The sequence below is a fragment of the Solanum stenotomum genome, chromosome 3, assembly GCF_019186545.1.
Source record: "Solanum stenotomum isolate F172 chromosome 3, ASM1918654v1, whole genome shotgun sequence".
In the NCBI taxonomy this organism is placed as follows: domain Eukaryota; kingdom Viridiplantae; phylum Streptophyta; class Magnoliopsida; order Solanales; family Solanaceae; genus Solanum; species Solanum stenotomum.
In genome coordinates, this window is record NC_064284.1 from 617,012 (window position 1) to 627,550 (window position 10,539).

The 10,539-nt window shown below is 36.9% G+C and overlaps 2 protein-coding genes across 3 annotated transcripts; both read left to right on the forward strand.

Moving 5' to 3' along the window:
- The first annotated feature begins 800 nt into the window (after window positions 1-800).
- LOC125857802 (DNA-dependent metalloprotease WSS1-like) lies at window positions 801-7,084 on the forward strand. 2 transcript variants are annotated; one of them, XM_049537449.1, is made up of 6 exons: window positions 801-931; window positions 3,104-3,285; window positions 3,406-3,601; window positions 3,719-4,129; window positions 4,415-4,658; window positions 6,715-7,083. In XM_049537449.1, exons 1-5 carry the CDS (start codon window positions 833-835, stop codon window positions 4,607-4,609), a joined length of 1,083 nt encoding a protein of 360 aa, XP_049393406.1. In that variant the 5' UTR covers window positions 801-832; the 3' UTR covers window positions 4,610-4,658; window positions 6,715-7,083. The 2 variants fall into 2 exon arrangements, with proteins under 2 accessions (XP_049393406.1, XP_049393407.1); XM_049537450.1 differs by having other exon boundaries at window positions 831-931; window positions 3,109-3,285; window positions 6,715-7,084.
- Window positions 7,085-7,867: 783 nt separating this feature from the next.
- Window positions 7,868-9,515, forward strand: LOC125857801 (mitogen-activated protein kinase kinase 5). The gene has a single exon (XM_049537448.1). It carries the CDS (start codon window positions 8,002-8,004, stop codon window positions 9,115-9,117), a length of 1,116 nt encoding a protein of 371 aa, XP_049393405.1. The 5' UTR covers window positions 7,868-8,001; the 3' UTR covers window positions 9,118-9,515.
- The last annotated feature ends 1,024 nt before the right edge of the window (window positions 9,516-10,539 follow it).

Consider the following 10,539-nt stretch of genomic DNA (forward strand, 5'->3'; position numbering starts at 1 on the left):
TTACCTAATATTAGGTAATTTTGTTTATCAAAATCAACTTTTCATGATTTTAATTTCACTTTATTAGCTAATAGAAGGTGCACAAAAGGTGTGAGAGGATAGCTATAATAGGTAGGTGTAGGTTCAAGAATTTTTGTGAAAGGTGATTATATCGAAATGGTACACCTGCGACTTATCAAGTATATGTCTTTAGATAGGAAATATATGAACGTCAAGAGTTAGGATATATGTTAGTAGATAGTTAACATTGATTAGTTTCTTTATTGGTATTATTATTACCCTCTTACTATCATGTTCTCTGATATATAATATGATATTGTTGTAGCTAGTGTTGTCTTCTTCATTGTTTTCAAGATGATTTCTTCAATAGATTAGCTTTACATACTTGATGTTTGATATAGTACTTTACTATAGCTGAGAGTCTATAAAAAATAGTTTTTCTATCTTCACAAAATAGAAGTACGATCGTGTACATACTTATCCTAGAACTTCACAAGTGAGATTACACTGAATATATAATTGTTTATTATTTTTTGAGCTTTACAAATCACATTAATTATATATTGTATCCATCGTTCTCTTCTTCATCATTGATTGCTATTAAGTTTCACATCTCACAACTCTTTTTTTTTTTTTTTTTTGCTATCCTTTATCTCCTCTTAACGATTTTTATGAATTCAATGTTGACTATTAGGCCATGAATATTTGAGTTTCTGGTTGAAATATTACTTATTTAGTTTTAAATTGAAATATTGGAGACTTGCAGAAGAAGTTGAGCCAAAGCCCAAATCAATTGGAGCGGAAGTACGTTTCCCGGCCCGGCCCATATTGGATGAGAGAGGTCTCTTCACTCTTGACTCTTGAGAATAGTAACCAAAAAAGTCTACACGTTTTCCCCCATATTCCGACTTCCGACTTACCGGCGACTCAGGTAAGCCTTAAACCTTTGTGTTTTACTGTAAATTTGCGTCCCTATTGTTCGTACAAAGTTATTCTGCACGATCATCGTTTATCAGTTGGTTTCTCTTTGATTGTGAAATTTACTTGGGATGTTCTATATATTCATAAGCAATTTTGGAATCATGAATAGCGTTTGTTAATTCTTACATATACTAAAAGATGAAAGCACAATCCTCATCCAATGTTGGGCAAAAAACAAACTGGGATACGTAATAGTGAGACATCAATACTCCATGTTAGACAAAAAGGGGCTTGAGCTAATATGAGCATGGATCACACTCATATTGGAATTGGATGCATGTAATGGTGACAATATCTTCAAGCTTCAAGTTAATGGACATTAATGAACCATCATTGATGGACGTTGCACATGACACCATCAATTTGTTACTTCCCTTCTTGAGTTGTAAAATACAACTCAGTATTTTGGCAACTCTCACACCATAGTCCCGTATAGAATCCTCTACTACCCTGTGTCGTGGAGAGCCTCTACTTGGGTATTCATCTCATTGCCTTCTCTTTTCACAGAGAATTGTGATGAGTTGAAGATCAAGTAAGTAGTTTGCAAAGAGGGAGTTCACTAGTTGGCATCCCAAGCACCCCTATCCCATGATAGGGCTTTGGACTCCCAAAATTCATATGGAGTATGATCCCCTTGTTTCCTTCCGTCCATACTAAATATCCCCTCTCTTTTTTACATCCAGTATAAACCTAACAGACATGATCTTGGACCCTATGTGGTATAGTACCAAATAGACAAATCGCATTCCAGAACCTTAAATGTAAAGGGGGATCCTCAAAAAAGAGTGCCGCAAATCGAACAGGAAGCACATCAGAACCAAATCGAGGGAGACTCTAGAGAACTAGCGGTAATCCAGGTGGTAAATGGGCATTGAGATGGTTTAAGCCTTTAAGGTTAGAGGAGAAGAGTTATGGTTTCGGACACAATAATGGTAGGAATGGTAGGACCAGAAATAGGAAGGACCAACCACCGATAGTGTTAACTGGTGATGTGACAATTAAGATACGGCAGGATATGTGGGGAAAAATGCTAAGAGATTATGTTAAGTGATAGAGGTCCGATACTGCTAGGAGTTCTGCTCTTAAGATGTTCCTTTTTTTAGATAATCGAACTTTATACTTTAAAAAAAAATTGTTTCCAATCTTGGCAACCACATATATTTACACTGGGTATGCTGTTGTTGTCGTACCAAAGAAGATATATTGTTGAACTAGACATTTGTAAAACATTAAGATTCACTAAACTAGTTGTTTATGTTAATCCAATATTTTATCCATCCTTAGTTTATCTCCAATCTAAATTCTAAGGCACCTGACAGTTTACCACGAAAAAAGTATATGTCAACCCAAAAACAACAATAATTATTGTGTCAATTCTATTGAACTTTAACTACTAACCTAATTGATACTTTGGCCTTCTTTTCGCACTATTACGGATATGAAAATAATGGTCAAAATCTAATTCAATTGGCAACTGCCCCTATCGGAAATAGGATTGACTACTGATTCCGAAGGAGCTGGAGTTACATCTCTTTTCCATTCAAGAGTTCTTATGCGTTTCCATGCCCCTTTGAGACCCCGAAAAAATGGAGAAATTCCTTTTCTTAGGAACCCATACAAGATTCGTCACTACAAAAAGTATAATGGTAACCCTACCATTAACTACTTCATTTATGAATTTCATAGTAATAGAAATACATGTCCTAACGAGACAAAATTTGGAACTTGCTATCCTCTTGCCTAGCAGGCAAAGATTTACCTCCGTGGAAAGAATGATTCATTCGGATCGACATAAGAGTCCAACTACATTACTAGAATCCATGTTGTATATTTGAAAGAGGTTGACCTCCTTGCTTGTCAAATGTTCGACAAGCTGCTGCATTAGCGGCGCATAAACTATGTTCGTCAACCAAGTTTGTTTAGTGATCGTAAGCTTATTAATCTGACCCAAATTGGTACACGCCAATTCCATTTTACCGGATTGAAAGAGCCATCAATCACTATGATCTCTTTCTTAGAAAAGATATTGTGTTATCTTTGTTTGATTCTGTATAATTACCTTTTTTCTACATCTGACCAATTTGACTTCAATTTGATGTCGCCGGTTCCTCCACATTGTCAGTTCAGTTGTGGTTTAGCACCACCCTATATGGATCTTAATGATCTGAACAAGGTTTGGGAAGTCAAACCTTTGAAGAAGGTGCGTGATGATGAGGCGAGGGAAATTCTTGAAAATGTAGCAAAACAGGTGCAACCTATAATGCGCAAACGGAAGTGGAAAGTTAAGGTGCTCTCTGAATTTTGGTACTGGCCATTCCTTCCTTTCTGCCTTTTTATTTCCTAATGAGTCTTTAGGTTTAATGAGTTTCCTGCTTTTATTTATATCTTCCATTTTGTTGCTCATGAGCTAATCTGATTTCACAGTCCTGCCAATCCATCTCTTTTGGGACTCAACATAGGAGGAGGTGCTGAAGTTAAGATTAGATTGCGCCGGCCAAACAATGAGTGGGACTTTTACCCTTATGCTCAAATTCTTGATACCATGCTTCATGAACTCTGCCACAATGAATATGGCCCACATAATGCTGACTTTTATAACCTATTGGATGAAATCAGAAAGGTTGTGCCTGCATGAGATACTTTTTACTTTGTTTGCACCACTTACGTTCTTTTTGCTTTTTTGGTTTTCTGACAACGTTTTTTTGCTAATTTAAACCCTTCCTGCATCCCTTTTCAGGAATGTGAGGAGCTTATGGCTAAAGGAATTACAGGTACTGGACAAGGATTTGATCTCCCAGGAAAACGATTGGGTGGGTTTTCTCGTCAACCTCCGTTGCCATCATTGCGTCAGAAAGCACTGGCTGCTGCAGAAAACAGAGCACGATTGGATGTACTTTTGCCATCGGGGCCTAAGCGTCTTGGGGGTGATAGCAGCATCAAGGCTGCACTCAGCCCAATTCAAGCTGCTGCGATGGCTGCAGAAAGGAGATTACACGATGATCTGTGGTGTGGCTCCAAAATGTTAGAGAGTGAGGGACCTTGTGAAAGCTCCAAAGCTTCAGCGATACTGGAGTCTCGTCATATTTCAATTGTAGGAACAAATTCTAAGATAATGTGGGAATGTTGTGTGTGCACTTTATTGAATCAGGTAATGTTTTTGGCTTTATCCTTGCTCTTTTATTTCCTATGTTAGTCCTGTACCACATAGGAACTATATAAGTCTTCTTTGAAATACAGCTCTGTTCCAACCATGTGATCTAAACAACAAGGCACTATCCCTTAAGAAATAGAAAATTTGGCCCAAGCAAATGACACCTAGCCAGAATTGAGATCATTTTCAGACATATCGATCTAATGGGATTTCTCATAGCATTATCTCTGTGACTGTAAAGTCCCCCCACCCCAACTGATGTTATTCATTTCACCGTTGCAGCCTCTAGCCCTCCTTTGTGGAGCTTGTGGAACCCCAAAGGATAGAGGAAATGAAGCTAAGGAAGCAAAGGCCTGGTCTTGTAAGTTTTGCACGTTGCAAAATAGCCATGAGGTTGAACGGTGCTTAGCTTGTGGAGAGTGGAGATACTCTTATGGTCCACCTGTTTCAATGACAGATCCTCGTATTGGCACGTAGGGCAATAAGCAAAGAATTTTACAGAAATTACAGGCGGACTTTGTTACAGGTCAGACACGATTAATTAAATTAATTTGTAAAATATGTTTTGGTGTAATGAAAGCAGTCATATTTACCCACTCTGCTCGAGAAACCATCTGTGTACTTGTTAATATATGATGAATGAGATGGTAAGGCCTATGATGTTGAGAGAACTCGATACTGTGATTCGAAATATGATGATTTGGTATGCACATTAATAGAGTTTTTGGCTAAAATCATCCCTCAAGTATAACCCATACTTAGTGTACATCCTTATGGTATAATTGTGAACAAAAAACATACTTATACTATCCCAAAACTTGCATAAACATCCTTTTTGTTAACTACTGTTAAAAACTAACAGACCATGACTTTCCCCCCAAAATCTCCATATACTGTGAATTGATTTCTTCATCTTTATAAACAACAGCTCACAAGAGACTTGTGCCAGAACACCACAGACTCCTTCTCATAACCACATTGTTCGATCATATTTTTAAAATCTGATAAGCTTATCATTGTCCTGTTTACATAGTAAAAAAATTCATCTTTTCCACCTATGTAGCCTCTTGTCGGACCACGCACAAATGATTCGCCGTGATGTACTTTAATTGTGAAAAGGACGCCTTAGAAATAGGATCTACACAAATATAGAACTCGTTCTTATATATATATAATATGAAATATATAAAGTCAAGAATGAAGTACAAGTTCAATAAAACTAATATCATAACATGTATAAGTTACTGAAAAGTCTGTTATATATGATATTAACAAATGCTTAAAGGTTTTGAATATCAACAATACCATAGTTGGGTGTGACTGATCTGTCAGCTAAACTTCGAGCCAACATTCTTCGTATTGTTTCTTATTTTTCAACCTACAAATCTGATGTTTTTGAGAATGAAAACGATGTTTAGTTTGAGAAATAACAAAAATATTACAGTAATGGTAAAATCAAAATTTCTTCAATGGCTATTTCTTTTACCTTGTTTGTGAGGAGATAGAAAATAACTCTAGCTTCAGTTCTTCTGTTGAAAAAGAACTTGTCTGGTTGCTTAAGTTCAGAAGAAGATGAAGTTTTGTTTTGGGAAGCTGATCGGGCAGGATTTGGGAGGAAATCAATCGTACAGTATGTGGGGATTTGGGCTAAGTCATGTGCTTGACACATGTGTCTCTTTCTGTTAAAAATTTAACAGTAGTTAACAAAAAGGATGATTTATGCAAGTTTTGAGATAGTAGAAGGATGTTTTTTGTTCACAATTATACCATAAGGATGAGTTATATTTGAGAGATGAATTTAGCCAAAAACTCCACGTTACTATATCAAAATTTCCAAGTTACCGCATTAATTGTATAAGGTGCTGGAGTACTTTTGAAATATGATTACATAAAAATAAAAAGTTGCAGGTTTTGTCTTATCTCATCACAACATGTTTCCGTGTTGACGATAGCACTTTTCCATGTATGCATTTGCGCAAATGCAACGTATAGTAAGTATAATATCTTGACCATTTTGTTAAGATGCCAACATTTAACGCTTTCACCATAACCCACATTGTCCACTTCCTAAGAACCAACCAATATAGTATAGATACTCTAGAATAGATGAAAGTAATTATCTAGTGTTTTGTCTCTGGTGGGATTTGAACCCGAGACCTTATAGTGCTCAACCCACTTCATTCATCACTAGGCCACACATTGGCTGTTCAAACTACATGAATTTTGACCAATTACCTTATTGAGTATACTACTTTTTTGTATAACTTTTAAATACTGTATTTAAATTTAGCTCTGAATATTAGTCAAATAGTACCATAATTTTGGGACAAGAAGAAGTATTTCATATCTATGGACTTTGAATTTCCCATCATTGACATTAATTGGTAAAGAATTATGGTTGAAACTTGTGATAAGTATAGATAACCTGCTCAATACTTGTATATTTAAATGAAGGACCAATGTCATAGATGAATACGCTGATGCCGTTGTAGTTTGGTCCCTTATGTTTATTTTTTCATGCGACTACAACATTCAGGTCTCGTTGATGACAAGTCCAACTAATTTGAATTTGTGCATTGCAGGACTCGAGGTCAACGCTCCCAACAAGATTTTTTCCTTGAATCCCCGAGACTTGTGATCAAGATTGAAAGGATCTCAATTATCCCACCACAACTCATGTTGGTACATTATGGGAGAAGCTGTTGTTTGCACTGGTAAATAGTATTATTATGGTTTTAATATGAACTTTTCGAATATATAAGCAATGAAATAATTCCTATCATCATTTGGTAGAATGAAAAGTTTAACAATTCCAGATCATTAATGGATAACAAAAAGTAAGTGAGATATCGGTTTTGTGTCAAGAAATGAATAATTGAAACATTCATTCAATTTGAATGAGTTGAGAAAACCTTGTAATTGTGTATTTGGCAACGTAATGATTCATGCTAATCAACAATTGTCTCCAGTTCATTTGATTTTAAACAAATCATTGGATCTTGAGCAATACTATAAGACTTCTTTCCCATTTTCAGTTTTACAAAACTAAATTCCAAATATTAAGTTCAAAAGTCAGACAAAGAGCTTTGGAGTGATGCGGTATGACCAATTATTACATAAATATGCCTAAATTTAAGTAACTTAAACTAATTATTTAAGCTTCAATCCTAAAATTTGCTTTTGGGACTATGTAACACTGAATTTTTTGAATGAACTAAATATGTTAGACAAGAAAAAAGAATACTACTGATATTTTTATAATACAAAACGTTTTGATTTTAAGTGAAATATAAGTTAAAACTAAAAATATGAAAGTAAGTCTCCTCCCCATTCCCACTAGAAGGAATTAACCACTCATAAAATAGACGAAAGGAAAAAAATTATAGTAAGTAATTGACAAACTCAATTCTTCCGCCCCGAACCCTATGCTGACTTGGATTTTCTACTATCCTATAATATTTTTCTAGATCGCATGAAAGCAAGCAAGAAATTCATTTATTTTCCTTTTTTACCAAATACACCCAATAAGTTTAAGGTTAAAATGTTCTTTGGTAAGTAAGGTGAATGAATAAACAATTTGATTAGTATTTGTTAATGAGATGCTAATAGTAGGATTTAGCGTGAGACCCTAATGACCTACTCATCCACCCAATACAAATGCATATACAAATAGGTTTACCTTTTATTTTTCTCTTCCAAGAAAGTTCTCTCTCTATTTGTCTTTGGATGGCTGCATTTCTCCTTCTCTCGATTTTCTTTCCAGCTTAGATAGAACCTAAAATCCCCATTCCATTTCTCTTTCTCTCTCTTTATATATATATATATATAATTGCAGACAATCCAATATTCATTCATTCATTCAATCAATCATGCGACCTACTCAACCAGCTGCCAACTCCACCTCCTCCGCCGCCGCATCATCCATGCCTCCTCCCTCTTCCGGCGGACAACGCAGTCGTCCCCGGCGTCGTACTGATTTGACCCTTCCTCTTCCTCAACGTGACGTTGCTCTTGCTGTTCCTCTCCCCCTTCCTCCAACCTCCGCTCCTTCCTCTTCCTCATCCTCATCTTCCTCCCCGCTTCCTACCCCTTTACATTTCTCTGAGCTCGAGAGGGTTAATCGCATCGGTAGTGGCACTGGAGGTACTGTTTACAAGGTTCTACATCGTCCCACTGGCAGACTCTATGCTTTGAAAGTTATCTATGGTAACCATGAGGATTCTGTCCGTCTCCAGATGTGCCGTGAGATCGAGATTCTCCGAGATGTAGACAACCCTAACGTCGTTAGGTGTCACGATATGTTCGATCACAACGGCGAAATCCAAGTTCTTCTTGAGTTCATGGATAAAGGCTCTCTCGAAGGGATCCATATCCCTCTCGAACAACCTCTCTCCGATCTAACTCGACAGGTTCTCTCCGGCCTCTACTACCTCCACAGGCGTAAGATTGTTCACAGAGATATCAAACCTTCTAACCTCTTAATCAACTCCAGGCGCGAGGTCAAGATTGCAGATTTTGGGGTCTCTAGAGTTCTCGCACAAACTATGGATCCTTGCAATTCCTCCGTGGGTACCATCGCTTACATGAGTCCCGAGAGAATCAACACAGATCTGAATCACGGACAGTACGACGGATATGCTGGGGACATATGGAGTCTTGGGGTGAGCATCTTAGAGTTCTACTTGGGAAGGTTCCCCTTCTCTGTGGGGAGACAAGGAGACTGGGCCAGCCTTATGTGCGCCATTTGTATGTCGCAGCCTCCTGAGGCACCACCCACTGCTTCCAGGGAGTTTAGGGAGTTCATTGCCTGCTGTTTGCAGAGGGATCCTGCCAGGCGGTGGACGGCCGCGCAGCTCCTGCGCCATCCCTTCATCACCCAGAATAGCCCAGGCACCCACACCGGTCCTGCTACTACCTCATTGAGTAATCAGGCACATCAATTGTTACCTCCACCTCCTCATTTTTCTTCGTCTTCTTCTTCTTGACGTTTTAGGTTCGGAGAAATTCCCCACTCTTTTGTTTTTCTATTTTACTTAATTTTCTGGTTTTATTTTGTGTAATCTTAAATGTTGTTACTCTCTATTACTGATGGTGGTGGTTGGATTTTTATTTCTGGAGAAAGAAAAATGGGGCTGGTTTTGATAAAAGTTAGAGTCTTTCCTCTTTCAGCTGATTAACAATTGTTGTATCAGGAGAAAGGAAAGTAGAAATTATGGGTTTCCCCAACTTAGAGATTCAATTAATGATATTTTGGATATATGTTTTGTCATCTTCAAAAATGAAGTCGCCATGGACATATATATTTAGCTGTAAATCATCCTCCCATGTTGAAAAGTGAAGAAGAGAAAGTTTTGCTATTAAGTGCTAGTATCTTTTCCCTCAAGGATGCAATATCTGTTTTTTTTTTTTTTTTTGCTTGTGATTCTGTATTGGATTTGTTTTATGGTAAAACAATCCATTGCTTTTATAGGTAGAGAGCCTTATGAATTACTTACTAGTACAAAGCCTCCTATGGTGTGATTTAGTTTAATTTTTCGACCAGTGTAGCAAGAAGTTGGTAAATGGGAAAAAAAGCTTTAAAAGTAATGCTTGCTAGTAGGAAGAAAGCTGCAGGTGTTTTGCCTTAACGTTCGTTCATACTATATCTTCCTTTGTTTGAGTTGAGGTAATAGACTTTGCATGCTTGGTTAGTTGATAATATTAGAGGATGATGATATACATACATACAAGGCTGGAAACACAAATCTTTTGGGGTATATTGCAATGCAAGGCTGGAAAAGAGAGATTTGTTACTAGATACATTGTTGCTGAACAAAATCTGCTATCCAGTGAATTGATACCTCTTGTCTGGTTGGAAGATTCTTGTGTTTATTATACTAGTTTACGTTCCGTTAAATGTAAAAGGAGGACGGGGTGGGTTTGAACGGAATTTCTGAGTAAAAACACGCAGAGTTAGTTGATCAATTCTAAATAAATAACACGAGTTGAACTCCTTCCTCGTCAATCCTGCTTGGCTATTCTGACCAAGATCACTCGTTTTAAAGCAAAGACTTTTCCATCTTCCTCTGCCAATACATGAATGTGAAATTAACATGTAACCAAGGGTATCCGCTGTCCTTTTTTTTATACATACATACATATAAGTTGAAAATATGGTATGAGTGAATCTATAATTTTAGTGAATGAATCACCATAGTTGACATCAATAAAGGCATAAAAGTCGTACCATGCCCCCATATCATACATTCTTTTCTTTTTTATTTTCACCATTTACATCTTCTTTATATAGTTTTCCCGAAGAAATTTCAAGCAACGGTTTGAAACTTGAAGGGAATTTTATTCTTCTCCAGTTAAATATTTGACTTTATCCCTATGAGTCGACACATTCAAAAGGAGAAAATGATCAA

Excerpts from the sequence above, each read along its gene's own strand:
- LOC125857802 (XM_049537449.1), top strand. The coding sequence starts at position 833 with ATGAGAGAGGTCTCTTCACTCTTGACTCTTGAGAATAGTAACCAAAAA. Across the intron at positions 932-3,103 it reads CCGACTTACCGGCGACTCAG|TTCAGTTGTGGTTTAGCACC; the intron begins GTAAGCCTTAAA and ends CCACATTGTCAG. Across the intron at positions 4,130-4,414 it reads TGTGCACTTTATTGAATCAG|CCTCTAGCCCTCCTTTGTGG; the intron begins GTAATGTTTTTG and ends TCACCGTTGCAG.
- LOC125857801 (XM_049537448.1), top strand. The coding sequence starts at position 8,002 with ATGCGACCTACTCAACCAGCTGCCAACTCCACCTCCTCCGCCGCCGCA.